General features: G+C 46.8%; 1 protein-coding gene across 2 annotated transcripts in view; it reads left to right on the top strand.

Annotated features, from left to right (window-relative positions):
* Positions 1-22253, top strand: part of MMRN1 (multimerin 1) — a 71313-nt gene that overhangs the window by 39547 nt on the left and 9513 nt on the right. For both annotated transcript variants that reach the window (XM_081206949.1, XM_081206950.1), the window contains exon 6: positions 6787-8739. In XM_081206949.1, coding sequence (XP_081063075.1) covers positions 6787-8739 — 1953 coding nt within the window. The remainder of the gene's footprint in view (positions 1-6786; positions 8740-22253) is intronic.

The following is a 22253-nucleotide window of genomic DNA, read 5'->3' as shown; positions in this document are numbered from 1 at the left end:
CTTGTTTCAGCAGTGCCCCAGCATTCTGTGTTCCTAAATCATTCACTGATACCAAACTTCCCGACAGATTTGTATCATTGGCTCCATAGAGGCAGCATTTTGCTTTAGATGCTTTTAAAATGAAATTTCCTTCCCATGTTACATCAGCTTTGTCCCAGGCTAACCTCGGATCCACTCCCTGTCTGGTGGCTTTCTCTTTGATTTATGTGAGTTATTTACAAATTGCATTATCCTTCTGACCACTTTCTTTTATGAAAGTACTACTATTAGCTTCTTTTATTAGCTTTTCATTATAAGCCTGGGGACTTGACGGGACTCGATCCTTCTAGTAGCGCACAGTGTGTGTGTGTGTGTGTGTGTGTGTGTGTGTGTGCATGGAGACTGTGCTAGTGAAGTAGCATTGTGATTTTTCCTTTGAAAAGGCTTCCTTTTTCTGCAGCATATTTGGGTACTGCTCTCTGCATTGTTCTGCCAGCCTTGCAGAGCAACTCTACTATCAACAGAAGACTGATTCCCAACCTCAGCATCTCTTTCCCTCCAGCTCCTTATCCCCCAAAGGAAGATTTATTTCCAATTCTCTATATTCTTCTTTTACCATCTTTATGCCCGCCCCTACAGTCCAGTGGTTACTTTCAATTTTCATGCAGTCCTAGCTTGATTGCAAAATAGAATCCTGCAATCCTGCAACAACAGAGATGGGTAAGTTATGGCCCTTCAGATATTGCTGGACTCCTGTTCCTATCATTCCTTGACCATTAGCCATCCTGGCAGGGGCTGACGGGAGTTGGCATCCAAAAGAATTGTGGGTATTCCATTGTGGGAATGCCCACTTCTCTAGGCATATGTCCCAAGGTTTAGATATGTGCTTCACTCTTTCCTTGTTGAAACTATTCGCACTTCCTCATCCTTCATTTTGGCCAGAATATGCCTCTAGAATGTAGCCTACTTCATTTTGTCTTTTTTTCTTCTTCATTTCTGCTCATCTATGAGTTCTAAATTCATTCTTTCATTCATTCATTTATTGAATATGATTGATAGAGTGCTCAATCTAAAAATGAATAAATAAACCTCTAAGCGGTTTACATAAAATTGCATAAAATGGTCATATGAAGATGCCAATAAAATAAATAAAATGATCAAAATATAGGTAAAACCAACAGAGTTTAACAGCAGATATACACGATGAAATAACCTGTCTGGAGAAGCTTGCCTGAACAAGAGTATTTTTAGCAGGCATCAGAAATGGTACAAACGCAAGGTCTGCCTGATATTAATGAGCTGGAGTCCAGAACATGGGTGTTTGGTCATTCCCAGAATTGGTGAGGCTCATTTGACAACAGTGAGAAATCAAGCCTTGAGTGTCATCGGCCCAGTCCTGTGGAACACCCTGACAATAGAGATTCAGCAGAGATTAAATCATGATTTATTGTTAAATTGCTTTTGGATTTTTCCATGGGAAGAAACAAACAAACTAATAGTAAATTTTTAAATTAAAAAATGGCCCAGTAAATTGTCATTCTGGGCACTCTCTCCCTTTCTTCAAATCACACTACTGTATCTATAGAATTTACTCATCGGTGTATCATGATTCTGGATTCCTGGATTGCAGAAAGTTGGACTAGATGACTCTCCGTATCCCTTCCAACTGTACCCTACAATTCTGAGATTCTATGAGAGCTTAGCCTACGCTAATGTAGCCTAAGCCAAGCTTGGAGGCCTCAGTGCCTTTCTTTACTTAAGAGTGCCCTTCTACTTCCTGCCTTCCTGTTTTCTGCCTGTATTAGATTTATGCTGGATCTGTCCCGCCTTCTGCATTTGTTCTTTGCAACCTTCCACCCTATTTTCAGAGATGACCTTTGCATAACCTAAGGGGACCTCTGAACCGTCCTCATTCTTCTCCATCCTTCCATTAAAAGTCAAATTGAGGAGAGCTGGGAGAGAGGGGGGTGATGACTTCTGCGAGCCTTGGTGGGTGGCAGGAGGATGAATGTCTAGCTGTGACATGCCGCCATTAAACTCAATGAAGATACATAGCTAGGCAGAAAGAACAATGAGGTTGCTGCTGAATGAAAGAGCCATGTAAGCTTGACCCTAGTCATGGAATCTCTCACTTGTTTTCTTGCAAAAAAGAAAGAAGGAAATGCCCTGGCAGTTTAAGAGAATATTCAATATGTGATTTCTTTTCATATGGAAATTGAGAGAGAAGTGACAACTGTTTTGATTTTCTTCTTTGCTTTTTTTTTTTTTGGAAATACGAAAACACCTGTAATCCACCTTGTTTTAAATGAATGAGTACACGGCCAAGTGATGCGCGTGCCACCTTATGAAATCGCATCTTTAAGAAAATCACCCTCCTCCACCACCTACTTCCCATTATATTACTCAGCTGGAAAACCCTCTGGCAACCTCTTCATCTAAGCAGCAGAAGAGTTTGCTGGACTATTTCACAAGATGCAATGTGCATGTCAAGACTGACTTCTCTCCCACCCCCTTTCCCTAAAAATCTGCTGCTATTCTTTGGCTTTGCTGCTTTTTCAAACAGAAACACACGCAAGTGCTCAAAACTCAACTGCATTTCAATAACTATTATCGCTTCCAATGCAGCAGCCCCTTATATAGATAAATTTATCAGAAGAAGATCACTGTGTTGTTGTTTAAAAAACTCAGCAACCTCAGGACTTTTCAAAAGATGCCATCTAGGAGTACATCTGCCACCTGGAAGAAACAGACAAAAGAGGACTTTAGCTGGCTTTGTTCCTTGCCATTCCATGGCTGCTTGCTCCATTGCCACATGCTTCAGATGACATGCTCTCAGCCCCCTTAACACACTGCAGCTCCCAGAATTCCTTGAGGGATGCCATGACTCTTTAAAGGGGTATCACAGTGTTTTAAATGTATGGTGTAGAAGGGGCCCTGGTCACATGCTGAGTTGTCAGTGTGTTAGAGAAAGGGAGAGGGCAGAGAACACAAATTCATTTTGGCACAGAAATTCATTTTGGCACAGCTGCACGGAAGTTGTTGTAGTCGTTTAGTCATGTCTGACTCTTCATGACCCCATGGACCAGAGCACACCAGGCACTCCTGTCTTCCACTGCCTCCTGCAGTTTGGTCAAACTCATGTTGGCAGCTTCGAGAACACTGTCCAACCATCTCGTCCTCTGTCGTCCCATTCTCCTTGTGCCCTCAATCTTTCCCAACCTCAGGGTCTTTTCCAGGGAGTCTTCTCTTCTCATGAAGTATTGGAGCCTCAGATTCAGGATCTGTGCTTCCAGTCAGCACTCAGGCTGATTTCCTTCAGAATGGATAGGTTTGATCTTCTTGCAGTCCATGGGACTCTCAAGAGTCTCCTCCAGCACCATAATTTAAAAGCACCAATTCTTCAGCGATCAGCCTTCTTTATGGTCCAGCTCTCACTTCCATAGTCTACAGATAGAGTCTACAGACGGAGAAAACTCCTGGGTGTACAGATAGGTGTACAAAGCCCTATGCAACTTGGGTCCAGAATACCTTAAGTATCATCTCAGTCCCAACATATCCAACTGAGTTCTGGTTCAGATGCTACCTCAGCTACAAACTCAGTAGGTGGCCTCAGGCAAACCACTTTATCTCAGCCTATATGGGGGCAAGAACAGCAGCCTACTTCATAAGCTGCTGTAAGAATTACTGAGGCAAAGTGCCTGGAGCCCTTGGAGCACCATGAAGCTTCCCTTTCAGACACTGAGCTCAAAGTTTCCTGCCTTCCTTTGTGCACTTTGTTGCACTTGTCAGCTGAAATATTTTGCTGTACTTGCATTCGGGTTAATGTTTCGGAATAAGGAGAACTGGGCCAAGGGTCTTATAAATCTAGGCTGTCTAAACACTGAACGCTTTGTTAGAGGAGAGCAGGATAAGTAAACAAGTACAAAGTTATGGGTTTTAATGTAATTCTTCTCATCTTTCAGAGCTTTTCTGCCTGTAGAGCCCCACAGAAACATAATCTTCTGAGGAGATTATTTCATTTTAGTTCAGGGTGGCTTTTACTCTGTTAAACAATTAGTGATTGTTTAAGTTTCTTTAGCCAATTAGCACTGATTTAGGATTTGGCAAGAGATGAGGGAATTCTTTAATTGACCCCCACAAGACAAGTCTTTGTTTCGACATCATGTGGTCACATGCAATTCCTGTCACAAATCCCTCCTTGTATTCTGATTAGTTAAACCTTCTCTTTCTTCCCCTTTTCTTTTTCTGCCGCAGGTTAGGTGAAAGTTTGCAATTTTTTTGGTCATGTTGTTATACTAATGATTATACCAGCTTAAAACCTCAATTTCTACTTAGTGTACTATAGAGTATTTCCCACGAAGCATCCCAAAGTGATTTACAGTATAATTAAAACGTATATTAAACAGTTACATCTATAACATTTTTTTTAAAAAAACAACACCCCAAAGCAAATGAAACAACAGCACCTACATAAAATCAAATTTAGATATCAGCTGGGATAGACCTCCATTGAGAAGACGAACATCTTTAGCAGATGCCAAAATGCAATAGAGAAGGCTTCTGTCTGATATAAAGTGGAAGGGAGTTCCAAAAGTTCCAATTTCGGTATCGTGCGGAATTATGATGGTATCTGAAGGGTGTTTTGTACTGCAGAATGCAGCAATCAGTTGAGTATGTTGGGAGTGGGAGGATATTTAAAGTATTCTGCTCCCAAGCTGTATATGGCTTTGTACACCAATGCCTGGATAGACAGAGAGATAGATCATAGATGAAAGATATAGATGGATATACATTGTTTTGCATTTTCTTTTCCATGTGATAGAGCATTATTATTATTACTATTATTTTTAAAAACTGCTATTCAACCATATTGTCACTTTAACCCATAATCATTGGTATTAAAGACGCAGCTGAATAGATTGAACTCAGATGCCTTTCTAAATCAAACCTAATTCATCTAAATTATACTTGTTTGTTGTGTACTCTGTACGCTAACTGAAGAGGGTTTTCTCACACAGGGTGGATAAAAGTGTATATAAATACATACATCTGCCACTGCTTTGTTGCATTTAACTAAATATGAGCACTGCAGGTGCTTGTCACTCATACTCAGAAACTAAATATTCAAGATGGCTACAGTCATTGCCCCCTGTTTCAGCCCACACGTAGAAGGGAATAGTGAAATGTCCCTTATTCCTTCTAATATGGCTTTCTAATTCTTCAGTATGGAGTTCTTGACCTTTGGAGGTGTGGGGGATAATATTGCTCCTGCCACTGCTGCTTCATTGCCACGTTCCTGCGGAGAGTCATTGTGGTATGGCAGGAGATGCCAGTGTAGTGCCCACCAGATCTTGTTGGGCTACAATTCATTTTACCTTGCACATTAGCTGTGCTTGCGAGCTTAGCATCTTAAGAAATTTATTGGGTCACAGCCTTTTGTAGTCTGGAACACGCTTCATCAGACCCATAATAATACGGGGGTTGACAACCTTTTCGGAATGCTGGGCACATTTTGAGAGAGTACTGGGGGCGCCATCCACAAAATTGCATCTGGGGTAGCGGTGGCATCGCACAACATTAAAGAGACAGCCGTCTCCGACAACCTTATGCTCACCATCAGAAGTCAGCTGTGACCTGCTGGTCCTGCTTGTGGAGATCACAAAATATTCATTTTACACATGTGTGCATGCACACTGATGCTGTTGTTGTCCAACAGCAGCAGGGAGCATTCCTCAGTATTCAGTACAGTGGTACCTCGGGTTACATACGCTTCAGATTACATATGCTTCAGGTTACAGACTCTGCTAACCCAGAAATAGTGCTTCAGGTTAAGAACTTTGCTTCAGGATGAGAACAGAAATCTTGCTCTGGTGGCGCAGCAGCAGCAGGAGGCCCCATTAGCTAAAGTGGTGCTTCAGGTTAAGAACAGTTTCAGGTTAAGTACGGACCTCCGGAACGAATTAAGTACTTAACCTGAGGTACCACTGTACCAGTATCACTGCTTAGAAGGTGCCTGCACATTTTGGCCCATAACTTTCTTTCTAGGAGAGCTAGAGACTTGATTTATTTACATTTTTTTTTTAAAAAAAAATGAAAGTTCAGAGTCTGGGGCGCAGTGCAAGACTTTGGTAACACCATGGGGTCCACAGGCACTGGGTTGGTGACACCTGATTTAATAAGAAGATTCCAGCCTATTCAATCTTGGGCCACAAAAATGTTTCTGCCTTTAAGGCATTACAGAATGCTACTGCATGCTCTCCCCCCCCCCACAAAAAAAGTTCGCTTGCACCCTCTTGAAAAAGGCAGGGCAGACTAGCTCTGTTTTCTTTTTCACTCCGAAATAACAAAATTCAGGAGGTGCTTTCAGTGCTAATTAGGTGGCTGACAATTAAAATATCTTGAGAGCCTCTGCTGTCTTCCTGGCAGTCCACCGTTTTCCTGGAAAGTTAACGGTGTATCTGCCTGAGTGATAGGTCTTTTAAATCTATGGTCTACTAAGCTAGAAGCCATGGTTACATTTCACCTTGTCATAGTAGTCTATAATTGCAGGGAACAGCATATTATGGCTTCTCCCTCAGGACAGCAAAACTGATTAAAAGGATGAGAGCAACTAGCACAAGCACTATTCAAACACAGAACCCTCTTGAGATTCAGCAACTGAAATATTCCACCGCATAAGAGGTGGGGAGAGTGTGATTGCTATACAAACATAGATACATACATAATGCTCAAGTATTGAATTTTTGCTTCCCTTTCTTTCCAACCTGCTCTTTATTTATTAAGGCATTGTGTCTTCCCCCCCTCTAGATCTCAAGTCCAAAAGCATTGCTGAGCTAGTCAAAGAAATTGTAAGAGAGCAGGTGAAAGCATCCCAGAGTGAAACACAAGAGACAGTGGCCCAGATTTTCAAGATTACATCTGGTCTGTCTGCAGATCTTGAGAACATCAAACAAATGATCAAAAGCTTGAATGCTTCTCACAACAAATTGGCTGCAGATATAGAAAGCAGGCCCACGAGGATAGAAATCCTAGATATAAGGACCCAGATCCTCCATATTGAAGAGGATATAAGCATTACATGTGAGAAGCCAATTGAAGACCTGCAGGAACATCAGAGGTCAATAGAAGCAGCCTTGGAGCATCAAAGTTCAAGGAGCAACATATACTATGAATCTCTGAACAGGACTCTGACTCAAATGAAAGAAGTGCATGAACAGCTGTTAACAGCTGAACGGATCTCAGACCAGAACATCCCAACAGCAGGGAACTCAATAACCGATAACCTTACAGATTACATGGTTGGTCTTCACGAGAAAGTGAAAACACAGAGTCTGATGGTTCTGCAGCTCTATGATGACCTCAGAGTCCAAGACAGCAAGATCAGTAACCTCACCGTAGCGTTGGAGATCCAGAGAGATAACTTACATGGAGAGTGCAGCAGCATATTGTCCAAATGCCGGCGGGACTTCCAAACACGACTGAAGGGCATGGAAGAGAACATGCACTCCTTAAATAAAAGCATGGAGAACCTTGTGTTTCCCTTGGATGATAAGATGGACAAGATGAACGAGCAAATTAATGACCTCTGTTACGATATGGAGATCCTCCAACCCTTGATTGAGCAAGGGGTTCCCTTCAGCCTTACATCGGAATATGAGCAACAGATTGCAATGGAAGCTATAAGCAGAAAGCTGGAAAATTTAACCAGTGTTGTGGCAGGACTAAGTTCCACCACTGAAGAACTCGTCAAAAGCAAGAAGGAGCTTAAAGATGAGGCTCAGGCTTACAATGAAATCTCTGAGAGGCGTATTAATGAATGTTTCATTTTAATGGAGGATGGCTTAAACAAGACCATGATGGTTATCAACAGCGCCATTGATACTATCCAGGATAACTATGTGCTCAAAGAAACATTGAGTACTATGAAGAATGAAACGAAGGCCTGCTGTAGTAGTGCTGAGAAGATGGAAAGCATATTGACATTAATACCTCGGTTTCAAGAGATGAATGAATCCCTTCAGGTGCTAGTCAATGAGAACAGGAAAGGTGTCTTTACTTCAAACGCCATCCATTCTTCTTCTTCATCATCTGGTGATCTCAGCATAGTTCGCCATAATCTAAATGCAACATTAAACCTGCAAGAGCATCATCATGACATTGGCCACCTGGATGGAAAGGGGTCACGCTCCACTCAGGAACATGAAGATTATGAAGGTCGCCTGGCGGCAGTGGAAGCAAAAATAACCAAGTTTTTAGCAAACAACTGCGTCACAGTAAGAAACATCAAAGCTGCTTCCACGGAAAAGGATAAAGTGATCTCTCTTCAGGTTCAGGCCTTGAGTTCCAGAATCAGGGCGCTAGAAGCCAAATCCATACGCTTCTCTGTGACCATCCCTGTGTTAAACAAGACTGCCTATGAAGCACGGAGCTTGTGTGAGGTTGTCTCAGGAAGCCTAAAGGGAATGAATGCCAGCATCCCCAGGTTAGTGAAAGCCGCTCATCCAGACAACTTGCTATTTCAGAAAGGCTTGCAAGAGCTCACAGAATCCATGCTGGAGGTCAAAGCAGGAACAATCCTATCCAATCTAACCTGGTATGTAGACAAGTCCCTAGATGAGGCAGTGGACACTATTACCAAACGTCTGAAGGCAACTCCTCCTGTTTCTAAAAAGCCACCGCCAGTGAAAAAGATCCCAGTGAGCACGACCGCAAACCAGGCTGGACGAATGCAGAGAAACACAGACACTGCTTCAGAAGCAGGTAAGGCTTTCTAATACTACTACTAGTGATGTTGCCCAAACTTGCAACTTATCCACACGGATTTCTGTAGGGACATAGGAAGATGCCTTATGGCAGCCTTTCTCAACCTGTGGGTCCCCAGATGTTGTTGAACTACAATTCCCATCACCCCTAACTAGCAAGGCCAGAGCTCAGGGATGATGGGAGCTGTAGTCCAACAACATCTGGGGACCCACAGGTTGAGAACCACTGCCTTATGGGAAGTCCATCTAGGCCAGTATTGTTGACACTGGTTGACACTGACTGTCCAAGGTTTCAAGCAATGGTCTTTCTCAGTCCCATGTGGAGATGTCAAGGGTTGAACCTTTTGCATTCAGCACTTGTGCTCTGCCAGTGAGCCATGGCCCTTCCCAACTGCATGGCTTGGATGCTATAAGAATCAAATATTATGTTCTTCAAATGCTCTCGGTGCAGAGAATGAGATTCTGCATGTGAGCAGAGAGCCCTGGAAGCCAAAGCTGTAATTTGCACTGGGTGCAAATGTTTTTCCTCCCAGGAGGGTGTGAAAACATTGCATCCCCCTGGTCCACTTGGAACTAGCTGGCAGAGGCTGTAACTAGTACACATAAAGCACATCACGCCACCACCACCATTTTGAATCCAGTTACCGGTAAGTCCCAAGTTCAAATCCCCAGCAAATCTAGGTGGCCCCATAGAGCTGTCATCACTGTCACTTATGGGAATAGTGAAAAGGTGGGGGCCCCACAATTCCTGCGTGTGACATTGGCATCGCTGTCAGGAGGGCAACTCAGTGGGATCGCCCCATTGCACCATTTGGTCCTGTGGAATCTCTGTTCTTGTGTTGTCTGTTGAATGGTGATGGCAGAAATTAGGCTTCACACAGGGGTTGGTAAATTAACTGCTGTTTGTGGGGCTTTAGTTAGCTCTCTGGCAGGACTCTTGATGTAAGGCTGCAGAAGGGTCTCGCCAAGGGAACAGAGGAAGTGGAGGGTGTACAAGGTGGGTTGTGCTTAAGGAACAGCGTACAGTTAATTCACTGTGGCTGAACAGCGCATTGTGCATGGTGCTCTGGGGAAATCTAGTCAAATTGTTATGGAGTGTAAGGATGGAATTTGCATCCAGGTCCCTAATTTAGTAGGAAAGGATTGAGTGCACTTTGCAAGAGGACTGTGGAAATACGGAATCCAGGTCAATCCAGACCAAATTAGCACTAGTTTTTATACCGACCAAATAATCTGAGATCAAATTTAAAACGATATTTCAGGAGAGAAGCCTTTGACAAAATGACATTGTTTTGTGCACAATAAGGTAAATTGGTGAACGGCAAAGGCATTTTTATTCTTTTATGTCCCCCGTCATCTTTTTCTTTATTTCCATTCCTTCCACCTCGGTGCACACGCTCAAGACATGCCTCGAGTCAAGTGCTTGCAGTTCATCTGATAATCAAGCACGCAGGAAGTTTAAAGTGGATTGGGGCTTCAATAATGTTTCCACTTTATTTCATATCTCGCTGCTTACTCATTCTGCCTTAAACCGCTGGAAGCATTTTCTGCGCAGCAGTGAAACAGCAGAAGTCAGCAGCTGTGTGGATGAAGTGCCTTGGCCTTTTTTGTGGGCTGAACAGCATCTTTCCATGCGAAACTTTACCATGTTCCAGCCAAAGCTGCTCCTTCACAACAGGCAGTATTGCATTCAACACATATATGTGACAAAGATTATTTCCAGGACAGTGGGAAGTGGGAGTGGAAATATGAAGCTACCTCAGTCCGCTGGTCCATCTAGCTCAGTATTCCTTATTGGCTTCCAAGGATCTCATGTAGGAGTCTTTTTTCACAACTGATACCTGACATTCTTTACTGGAGATGACAGGGGTGGAATCTGTGCTTTTCTGTTTGAAAATCATGTACAGTGGTACCTCGGGTTACATACGCTTCGGGTTGCAGAAGCTTCAGGTTACAGACTCTGCTAACCCAGAAATAGTACCTCGGGTTTAGAACTTTGCTTCATGATGAGAACAAAAATCGTGCTCCGGTGGTGCGGCAGCAGCAGGAGGCCCCATTAGCTAAAGTGGTGCTTCAGGTTAAGAACAGTTTCAGGTTAAGGACGGACCTCCGGAATGAATTAAGTACGTAACCAGAGGTACCACTGTACTTCACCAATGACCTATGGCCCAATGAATTGTTGCAGTGTTTCCAGAATATGCTATTCTGTTCATAGATTCATAGGATTGTGGAGTTGGAAGGGATCCTGAGGAACATCTAGCCCAATTCTTTGCAACGCAGGAATATGCAGCCGTCATATACAGGGATCGGACCTGCAACCTTGGCTTTATCACCGCCACGCTCTAATCAACTGAGCTATCCAAGTGAAGAGAATGTGCTTTTTTCTCTAGGTCAGGGGAGCCAACACAGTGCCTTCAAGATGTTGCTGGACTATAACTCTCATCATTCCTGACCATTGGCTGTGCTGGCTGAGACTGATGGGAATTGGAGTTCAACAATATCTACATTGCTTACCCACATCCCTAAGTTCTTGCATAGCCTGCTGGTTTATGGTTCCCTATTGATGCTTCCTTAATCAACGCTCATGGCCCATCAGGGAAGAAAGTTGTGCTAACTTGCAAGGTGAGGGTTGAAAGGAGCAGGTTGCATGTTTTAAAATATGGGCAGAGAAGGAAGAAGGGCCATGAGCTTTTGGAGCTGGCTAGCCAGAGCCTAGGGCTTGCCAATCAGAAGGTTGGCAGTTTGAATCCCCACGACGGGGTGAGCTCCCGTTGCTCGGCCCCTGCTCCTGCCAACCTAGTAGTTTGAAAGCACGTCAAAGTGCAAGTAAATAAATAGGTACTGCTCCAGCGGGAAGGTAAACGGTGTTTCCGTGCGCTGCTCTGGTTCGCCAGAAGCGGATTAGTCTTGCTGGCCACGTGACCCGGAATCTGTACGCCAGCTGCCTCAGCCAATAAAGAGAAATGTGTGCCACAACCCCAGAGTCGGTCACGACTGGACCTAATGGTCAGGGGTCCCTTTACCTTTACCTTAGCAATAGGCAGTCATGGTGGAGCTCAATAATGCTATATGCTTTTGAGCAGACTGCTACTGCTGTGTCTCTAACTCTGTGAGCGAGTGCACCTACCTAAGATGGTTGGATGGCACCTTGTACGCCTCCTTCCAGCAACTCCTGCAGCTAAACTAGTGCCGAACATATTGCTCTGCTTTCCTTTGGACCACATCTGTGAGTCATCTGGGAAGCCCAGGACCTCCATACACACTATCCAGGCTTGCACCCCAGAGTGGGCATTTCGGTGCTGTTATTGCAGCTGTTTGACTTTACACCTGAAGACACACTCCATGGGCACCTGAGACAGACAGATGCCAACAACAAGTCATACCAGAATTGCCAAATTATCTATCTGGAATCCTTATACTGTACCAGAGTTCCAGCTTTGTCTGGGCTTCAGTCAGAACTCTCAGACAGAGGGGGAGAGTGGTGGAAAACCCCTCCAATCTTAGCATCCTCCTGCCACCTCCTCCCCTTTGTCTCTTGCAGCAGGGCTACACCTGAAGAAACTGTCACAGGAGGGGTACACCACTCAGGTTTCTTCCTGAGCAATTTCTCCTCTGCTTCAACAGACACCTGCTGTCTATCGCACCACCTAGCCTAGTTTAAACAGGTGGAGATTCCCCTTTCTCTGCTCTCTCTCTCCCAACCCCTTCCCCTCAGCGTTTTTCCACTCTAATTCCCCAGCCACACTCCCAGCAGAGAGCAGCCCGAGATTTACATATTCATTCATTAATTAATAGTATTTATGTGCCACCCATTAACCAAGTACCCTGAGCAGCTTACGGTAACAATAAAAAAACCATATAAAGGTACAATTCTAAACCACAAAGTAGAATGCATAATGCAGCATTAAAAATTTCAGCAGCGGCAGCAGAGAATAAAAAGAACCCTCTCCGATGACAATTCCGAGCTTTACCTTGGCAAACTGAGAGGGGAGGAGGTGATCTCCTCCAACACTCTGCTGCTGTTGCTATAGGTGGTGTTGCTGTGGGGATGATGGGGGCAGGGAGGCGAGGGGACCAGCCCTCAATGGGTCAACAAAAGCTTTAAGGCAAAGAAAACCACCTCTCTCTTCAGCCGGTCTGACACTCTCCCACTCCCACTTTTACTACATGGTAGGAACTGATATCAGGCTCCCCACCACCCGGGGGGGGGGGGGGACCCAGTTGGCATTATAAGCAGTGCACTGCCCTGATAGAGATGTCAGAGGATTCCATCAGAAATGAAAATGGGAGCAGAAAATCCACAGGGGTTCAGGGAAACATGAGATGGTTTGGTGGGCTGAAGCAGGAGGCAGGGACAGAAGGGGCTTTGCCCCCCTCAATATTTGCTGGCAGGGGGCCAAGCCCCCACCCCAATATCGCGGGGCCCCAAACACACCAGCCTCCAGCCTGCAAACAGCCTCCCTCTGTGCTCCCCATTCCTTCCGCTGATGCAACATCGCAGATGCATCAAGCGTCATGCGCACGATGTCACACTCACACGACATGTACCGGGCCCCCCAATCTTGGGCACAAGTATTGCCTCTGGTACAATACCTCTTGAAACAGTCGTGCCTTTCCCCAAAAAAATTCCTGGGAGCTGTAGTTTGGTCAGAATGCTGAGAGTTGTTAGAAGACTCTATTCTCCTTACAGAGCTATACCACTGAGCCTCTTGGACTTGCTCATCGGAAGGTCAGCAGTTCAAATCCCTGCAACGGAATAAGCTCCTGTTGCTCTGTCCCAGCTCCTGCCAACCTAGGAGTTCAAAAGCACACCAGTACAGGTAGATAAATAGATACCGCTGTGGCGGGAAGGCAAACAGTGTTTCTGTGCACTCTGGCTTCTGTCACGGTGTTCCATTGCGCCAGTAGTGACCAGTCATGCTTGCCGCATGACCCGGAAAGCTGTCTGTGGACAAACGCCAGCTCCTTCCACCTGAAAGCGAGATGAGCGCCATACCCCCATAGTCGCCTTTGACTGGACTTAACCGTCCGGGGGTCCTTTACCTTACACTTCTCAGAATTCCCTGTGAGGTGGGATTGATTCTTAAACCACTCTGTAAACTGTAAGTCTGTGATTCTAGATTCAGGTAGGTAGCCGTGTTGGTCTGACGCAGTCGAAATAAATAAGAAAATAAGAAAATTGTCCAGCAGCACCTTAGGGACCAACCAAGTTTGTTCTGGGTGCATTTTGTGTGCATGCACACTTCTTCAGATTCTTCTGTGAGTACTCTTAATGAACTACAGCTCCCAGAATTCTTTGGGAGAATTCTGTTTAAAGTGTTTAAAGTGTTTAAAGTGGCAGCACAATGATTTAGATGTATGGTTTGAATGTGACCCTAAAGTCTCCCATGAACAGCTTGCACCTGGGCAGCAGACTGAGCAGGCACATACAGGTCCACACTTGCCCATTATGCTGAGGTATATTTCTATTTAAATTCTAGTACATTATGTCTAATGTTTGCATGGATAGATATAAATTAACACATGCACATTTTATGTAAATTGGTGTCTTCTCTTTTGGTGATGCCAAAATGGACACTCTAATTGCCTATCTTCATTCTCTCTCTTCTCTAAGGTAACCCATTTTCACAGATTTTCTTCCAGCGTTAGTCCATTTCTCTTTGAAAGAAGGAGAGGTGGACATATAGGGAGAAAGAGCAATTGGAGGTCAGTGCGAGGAAGAGGCTTGAGTTTTCTTTTTCCAATTTTTTTTGTCTCCAGGCTTTCTAAACCACCTGCCGCTCTGACCCCTAAACCTTCCCCCCTTCTACTCCCATAGTCTGAGTCTGAGCCTCTAGAAACCCAACAAGCCTTCTGGGGGAAATGGAGGCCACAAAATATTTATTCATTCTTACATTTGCGCCTCACTATTCCACTAAAGAGTCTACATGGTTCTCCTCCTCTCCATTTTATCCTTGCCATGACACCCCTGTGAGGTAGATTAGGCTGGCCTGGCCGAGTGAGCTTCATGGTTGAGTTGCGATTCGAACCCTGGTCTCCCACCGTCCTAGGCTACCCAATATGCCACGCCGGCTCTCAAAAATGTTTAGCTGTAAATGCCAACCGCATCCGGTGGCATCCCAAACACCGAGGCGTCCACTATTGCTTTGTTGTTGTTCGGTGCCAAAGCGCCTTTGTGAACGTCTTTTGCACTCTGAGTTTTAATTGCGAGAGATTGATCGTTACCCTAATTCAGTTTGACTCTCCATGCTTCAACTTTGCATATTCAGTGCAATAGGGCAGGAGACAGATGAAAGGGGTTTTTGTTGTTGTTTGCAATTTAGCGCAGAGGGAAAGCACTGACTCTGTCTCGGAAAAAATGGAGTAGCTACAAGAGCAGCAACTTCTTATTGCTGCAGTACCAGCGGCCCTCCCCAAACCGAACTCTTGTCAGCGGGAGAGAGGGCAGTACATGCCATCCCTGCTCATTCAGTCCTTAGGTCCCCTTAGGTGATGGACAAAAATAAGCCGTTCGGCCATCCTGAAACAAATTGAAATAGCTTCCCATCATTATTACATTGGTTCACAGACTATTGAGACAGAGGCAATGTGGATCTTTTATTTACACAGAGCTGATATGTGGCACACTGGCGGCCTCAAGGCATCGCCACACGATGCACATAGCATACCCTGCAACATCCCCTCAAAAAGCTTGACTTTTGTGTCCGAATTTTTTACTTCCTGAAATATGGCAACCCTACTCCACCCCCAATAACCAGACAACATTCCACGTTGTCTGAGCTCCTTTCGGATTACTTTTGTCCTCTCTCACACATCTCTTTCCGTTTCCCGCTACACACACCACTAAAGAGGATGGCACCATTTGAGCCTGGATAGCTCAGTTGATTAAAGCGTGGTGCAGGTTGCAGGTTCGATCCCCGTATGAAACAGCTGCATATCCCTACATTGCAGGAGGTTCAGTGGTTCTCAACCTGTGGGTCCCCAGATGTTGTTGGACTACAACTCCCATCATCCCTGAGCTCTGGCCTTGCTAGCTAGGGATGATGGGAGTTGTAGTCCAACAACATCTGGGGACCCACCGGTTGAGAACCGCTGGAAGGTCCTTTCCAACTCTACAATTCTGTGATTCTATGTAGAGGATAAACTCCTTATTAGTATGTAGAACAAGTGGGACCTGCAACAAAATGTTGCAGTATGAAATCCTCCTGATCAGTGTTCCAGCCAATCCACAATGACCGCGTCCAAGACACTTTGTTTCATTCCTGTTCCAACCCATCCATTTCTCTCTCTCTCTCTCTCTCTCTCTCTCTCTCTCTCTCTCTCTCACACACACACACACACACACACACATGCACACACAGAGCCAGTAGCATTCTATGGCTACTGAGCATGCTCAATCTTCAGTGGGATGTCTTGAGATATGGTTCCTCACCCTCTTTTTTGGTTTCTCACTGCCGCTGAAAAGCAGGACAGATGATCACACTAGAGAGGATAGGCCAAAGAGGGCTTCAAATGATGTAAAGGAAATTCACCTTAGTGTGGTACAGTGGTTAGAGTGTCAGACTAGGACCTGGGAGACCGGAGTTCAAATTCCCACTGAGCTAGAAGCTCATTATTGTATACAATAAATCTCTGTCCACAGAGACACCTAGATCACTGTTTTGGGTTTCTCTTTATCTTCATCATATCTTCATCTCTTTATCATATGGAAGTTGCAAGTGCCAGGGGTGTGGCTTTAGGACGCTGCCTAGGGTGGTAGTTGACACACTGCCCGAAAAAGAGGATATGCACCACTGTAAAAGAGGACCACCAATCTGCATAGAATTTGCATGTGCTAATTTATATGCATCTAAATGCAAATTTGAAAATAATTAGCAGAATTTGAATTTCACAGAAGGGAAGCCAATTACTTACCCATGCAAATCACTCCCCTCAAATCTTTAAATTGATTTGCACCCCAGTAAGATCACCCAAATAAGTTCTTACTCAATTAATTTATCACCGAGATCATCCAGAAATCAATCTGAAATCAATTTCCCTTTATTAACTACCCCCATTCAATTCAATCATCACATCATTACCCCACTAATAAAATTCAAAATAAATAGGGTGCACATTGTGATTCCCTTCAGGTGGTGGGGGGGGATTTTTATTGCTAGTCAAGGTGGCCAGTGGGTGGTCTATCTTTTCCTTTTCTGTCCCCACCCACATTAAAATACAAGGCAAATTAACTCGGTGTAGGGGCAACAAATTCCCTGGAAAGGAAAGGAAAATTGCCCTTCTGAGATGCAGACGTTGAGGTTTCAGCTTACAGAGCATCAGCAGTGAGTCTTTCTTTCGGCTCAAGTAAGTGGGGGGAAAGAAGAAGGAGAAAGCTGGACCATTCACTGTCACATCATCTCCTCCCGTGTCTCTGACACTGGACATAGGGAAAATCTATTCCTGGATATCCATTTAAATATTGGGATATTTCATAGGAGAGAGGACACCTTACCATGTTGTCCCTGCCCCACTCCTTCATCCATGCGCTAGCATCAGTGGCGTAGCGTGGGTTGTCAGCACCCGGGGCAAGGCAAGTAATTTGCGCCTCCTAACCCGTGGATTTGCGCCCCCTAACCCTAACCCCCAGATGTTGTGCCCGGTGCGGCCGGCCCCCCCTGCACCCCCCACGCTACGCCACTGGCTAGCATACACTTGCAGGAGACTAGAATGCACATTTATGTATCACAACAAAATAGGAAATGCATCGCTGGTGAAGAGGGTGGATATTTACATAAAACTTGCGTATGCTAATCTATGTGCGTGGGAGCCAATTTAGAAAGTTATTTCTGTATAGGCATAGCTACAAACTTAGAAATGATGGCTGTCATTTAAAGAGAAATACAGCACATCTCCATAGTGGGGAAGAGAGTGGCTAGGGGGCTCATGTGCCTGCTCAGTTCAGTTCTAAAGTCCTCACACTTCTTTCTTTTGGTACTTCTTCTTTACGCCAGACTTGGGCTGGACAGCCCTTCAAAGGGAAGACTGTCGTACAGGTCACAGTAGTGGGGATAAGCTGAAGAAGGGACTCAGAATGATGTCAAGGAGATTTAATTTAGCTTACACTTTCCCCACAGTGTTGTGTAGTGGTTAGAGCAGTGTTTCCCAACCACTGTTCCGCGGCACACTAGTGTGCCGCGAGATGTTGCCTGGTGTGCCGCGGGAAAAATTAAAAAATTCGAAAGATTTTTTTTAAAAGTCAAATTTTTGATTGGGGCGCAGTCACTAGATGACCCCTGGGGTTCCCTCCCGCTCTGTGCCTCCCTCCTCCTCCTCCTCCTCCGGGGAGGCCCTTCCTGGCTCTTGGCCAAGGCTTGGCGGCTGCCACTCACTCACTCGCTCGCCCACCCGTCCCTCCATCCCTGCACCCGGCCTCTCCCCCTCCGTCCCCGGTGCGGGGGCTGCCGGGATCCGTAGTCCCCTCGCCCTTGGGCTCCGCGCCCGCGTGGGGTGCGCGAACTACGTTTCCCAGCGTGGCCTGGCGGGCCGGGCGTTTTGTTTGAAGCGCTCTTCTCCCGGCCATGGAATGAGCGCAGCGGCGGCAGCCGGGCGGGCGGGCAGGGGCTCTTCCGCGCAGACCCCGCGCGGCCTGCCTGCGCCCCCGCGGAGATCGGGCGGCAGGATGGAGCCCGGGGATCCCCGTGGAGGTGGAGCAGCGGAGGCGGAGGCTGCCCCCCAGGTAGGGCTGCGTCGGGGGGTTTTATTTTTGCAATGCTGCATCCGCGCCGGAGGGGATGCATCGGACCGCGGGGAGACCCCTTGGCGGGCGTGCAAGGCAATGCATGCGTGCAGGCGTTGCATGGAGTGCAGTGCAATGCAATGGCAATGCGGCGCCCTGCATGCATGCATGCAACTTCCACCGGCGCTCCGGACTTGGCAGGTGAGGGGGGTCCCCAGTGGGCGGCAGAGAGAGCCGGGAGGGCGAAGGGGAGCCGGGGGGGAGCAGCGCTGCTCCCCGAGCCGAGCCTGGGGGGAAACTTCGGCGTCGTTGCGCCGGGTGTTGGAAGCAGAGGCTGGCGGGGGACCCTCACCTGCAAAACCTGGTCGCCTCTCATATATTTCGTGCATTGCATTCATCACCCGCTTTCTCCTCCAAGGAGCTCCCGGGGGCGCGCGTGGTTCTTCCCGTGTTATCCTCGCAACAACAGCCCTGCGAGGTGGGTCAGGCGAGTGGCCCAAGGGAGCACCCAGGGATTGTCCTGGCCAGGTGGGGTGATTTGAACCCTGCTCTCTGCCCGGTCTTCGTCCTCATTTAGCCCCCACATGTGCATGACTGTGCAGGACTGAGGTTTTCCCCCCTCATCTTGGCTATGGTGTGAGTCTGTGCTGTTAATTAATGGGGTTCTGCCTTCGGAGAAGATGAGCCAGCCCTCAAGGAGGTGATTATGTAATTTGCTAGCAATTCATGTCCCTCCCGGCATGACGCTGCGCGCTGACGTCACGGGGCTGTAATGGTGGTGTGCCTCGAGATTTTTTTCATGAAACAAGTGTGCCTTTGCCCAAAAAAGGTTGGGAAACACTGGGTTAGAGTGCCAAACTAGGGCCTGTGAGACCACAGTTTCAGCCGGTGGGGTGAGGACAGCCCAACCCAGCCACTGCCCCTCAGCCTAACCTACTTCATAGGGTAGTTGTGAGGATAAAACAAGGGGCGCAAGAACCATGCACTCCTTGGAGGAAAAAGCAGTATATGCATGTCATAAATACATAAATGTGATGGGATTTTTGTTGCTGCTGCTGCTGTTATCAGGCAGCCTTGACCAAGCATTTTCCTTCCAGATGTTTTGGGCCACAACCCCAGCTGGCTGGAGTTGATGGGAGTTGTACAGTGGTGCCTCAGGTTACATACGCTTCAGGTTACATACACTTCAGGTTACAGACTCCGCTAACCCAGATATAGTGCTTGAGGTTAAGAACTTTGCTTCAGGATGAGAACAGAAATCGTGCTCCGGCAGCAGAAGGCCCCATTAGCTAAAGTGGTGCTTCAGGTTAAAAACAGTTTCAGGTTAAGTACAGACCTCCGGAACGAATTAAGTACTTAACCTGAGGTACCACTGTAATCTGAAACATCTGGAAGGAAAAAGCTTGGTCAAGGCTAACATGAGGCATCTCCCATTTATGTGACCCTTACCTGTGGCCTGAAGCCATGCTGTCCAAACCTAGGTTTGCCCCCATAGTGAGAACATGCAGTAGCTCCTGGTGTGTATGTAGATTTCCTCCAATCTCTGGGCAAACCCTAAATATGAAGCTAAGTGAGGCAGCTTCTCCTCTTCTCCTCTTGGCACTCGAACTGCACTCCTACATTGCTTTATCCTGAGCCTTATTGTTGTGATAGATGAGATGCAATGTGTTCGCGGGGGGAAAAGCGGCGAGAGAAAATAATTACTTAAGTCGGACAGAAACTCCTTGGCATGTTGCAGTCCATAAACCTCATCTGTCTACCCCCAGGAGCAGTGTGTTGTGGGGGGAGGTCTCCCCCACTTTGCACGAAGCGCACAAAGCTTTGCATTCAGCCTGGCAAGCTCAAATCCATCACCGTCGAAGTGCTGCGACCGAGGAGCGCCATGGCATCTGAAATGACTGGGCTGGAAATTAAAGATAGCTCAGAGTGCCGATGAAGTGCCTGTGAAAAGAGGCAATTCCACACATCTGCCGGCAATCAGCGCTTATTCTGAAACACCCTTTTCATCACCCCACACCTAGCCTGCTTCTTGAGCGTTCCTGGGCTTGCTTTCTTTCAAGTTTCAGAGGCTGGCCCACTTGGCAATCTCATCGCAAGAATGTGCATACCCCTATTGTCACTGCGTAGGACTCTTAAGAGCTGGAATTGTTGAATAGTCTCCGGCAATTCAATTTGTCTAATCCCCAGATGACAGAGAGCTGTGATTTACAGTGGACAGTTCAAGGGGAAAGGGGAATTGTCCCTCACACTTCAGCCCGGTTTATCCATGGCATAGAATCAAGCGATAATCAAGTTTTACTGTGATTGTACCTCTTCAGTCTGTAGGGATGCGGGTGGCACTGTGGGTTAAACCACAGAGCCTAGAACTTGCCAATCAGAAGGTCGGCGGTTTGAATCCCCGCGACGGGGTGAGCTCCCTGTTCCTGCCAACCTAGCAGTTCGAAAGCACATCAAAGTGCAAGTAGATAAATAGGTACTGCTCCAGTGGGAAGGTAAACAGCATTTCCATGCGCTGCTCTGGTTCACCAGAAACGGCTTAGTCATGCTGGCCACATGACCCGGAAGTTGTACGCTGGCTCCCTTGGTCAATAAAGTGAGATGAGCGCCGCAACCCCAGAGTCGGCCACAACTGGACCTAATGGTCAGGGGTCCCTTTACCTTTACCTTACCTCTTCAGTCTATGGCAGGTGGGATAAATCTTTGCCCCTGCAGATCCTGATGAACTCCAACCCCCATCGGACCCTCAAACATGACCAACGTCCAAGGATGATGGGAGTTGTAGTTCACCAACATATGGAAGATTTCCCACACCTAGCCTACAGATAGAAGCAGAGCCAGCCGGCCTTTAAAGTAGGGTGAGGTAGCTGCCTCAGGCGGCAGAAGCGCAAGAGATGGTGATCCACCTGCCCCACCGCTTCTGCCACCAGCAGAATGCCCCCTCTTACTGGAAGCGTTCCAGTGTGTGGCGTTGTCTTCCCCACCCCACAGTGATGGGGAGGGGACATTCCAACGCACCATGTTGCCACTCGTCTTCCCCACTCCTGGGGCAAAGAGGTGAGCATCAAATCTCACTGAGTTTGGCAAGCATGTGTATGTTCTGGCATGCAGAGGAAGTGGAGGGCAGCAGTGTGGGGGCAGGAAGCGGCACATTCCTTTTTTCTCCTCAGGTGGCAAAGCAGGGTGTGTCGCCCGTGAATAGGAGCTCTTTAGTACTTGCTAGTTTGTAAGGTGGCAGAGGGACAGGGACACTTACCTCTGCCATGTCTATAATGCATTATCTCTACACCAATGGTGGCCAAACTTGGCCCTTCAGCTGTTTTTGGAATACAACTCCCATCATCCCTAGCTAACAGGACCAGTGGTCAGGGATGATGGGAACTGTATTCCCAAAACAGCTGAAGGGCCAAGTTTGGCCATCACTGCTCTACACAGACACCTGCATGTGTTGAGAGCCTCCTGCTGAAGTACACAAATGGTATGATTCAGGTTTCTGTATGTGCAGATGCCCACCTCACATGGCATATTATGACTGGTAGAGCCTTTGCCCAATCTTTAATTGGACCAACACGACTGCTGTTGCTGCTGCTCGCGTGAGTGTTGGGAGGACCGCTCCCTCTCTGCCAACTCCATCTGGCCTAGGGGGCGGGGCCTGCACTCCTCGCCACAGCATAAGAGGTCTGGGAGAGGCCTCCGGGACAAGACTGCTGGTGCTGCTGCTCGCGTGAGTGTTGGGAGGACCGCTCCCTCTCTGCCAACTCCATCTGGCCTAGGGGGCGGGGCCTGCACTCCTCGCC

The sequence above is a fragment of the Podarcis bocagei genome, assembly GCF_964188305.1.
Source record: "Podarcis bocagei genome assembly, chromosome: 9".
NCBI lineage: Eukaryota > Metazoa > Chordata > Lepidosauria > Squamata > Lacertidae > Podarcis > Podarcis bocagei.
This window is presented reverse-complemented; position numbering and strand designations above follow the sequence as displayed.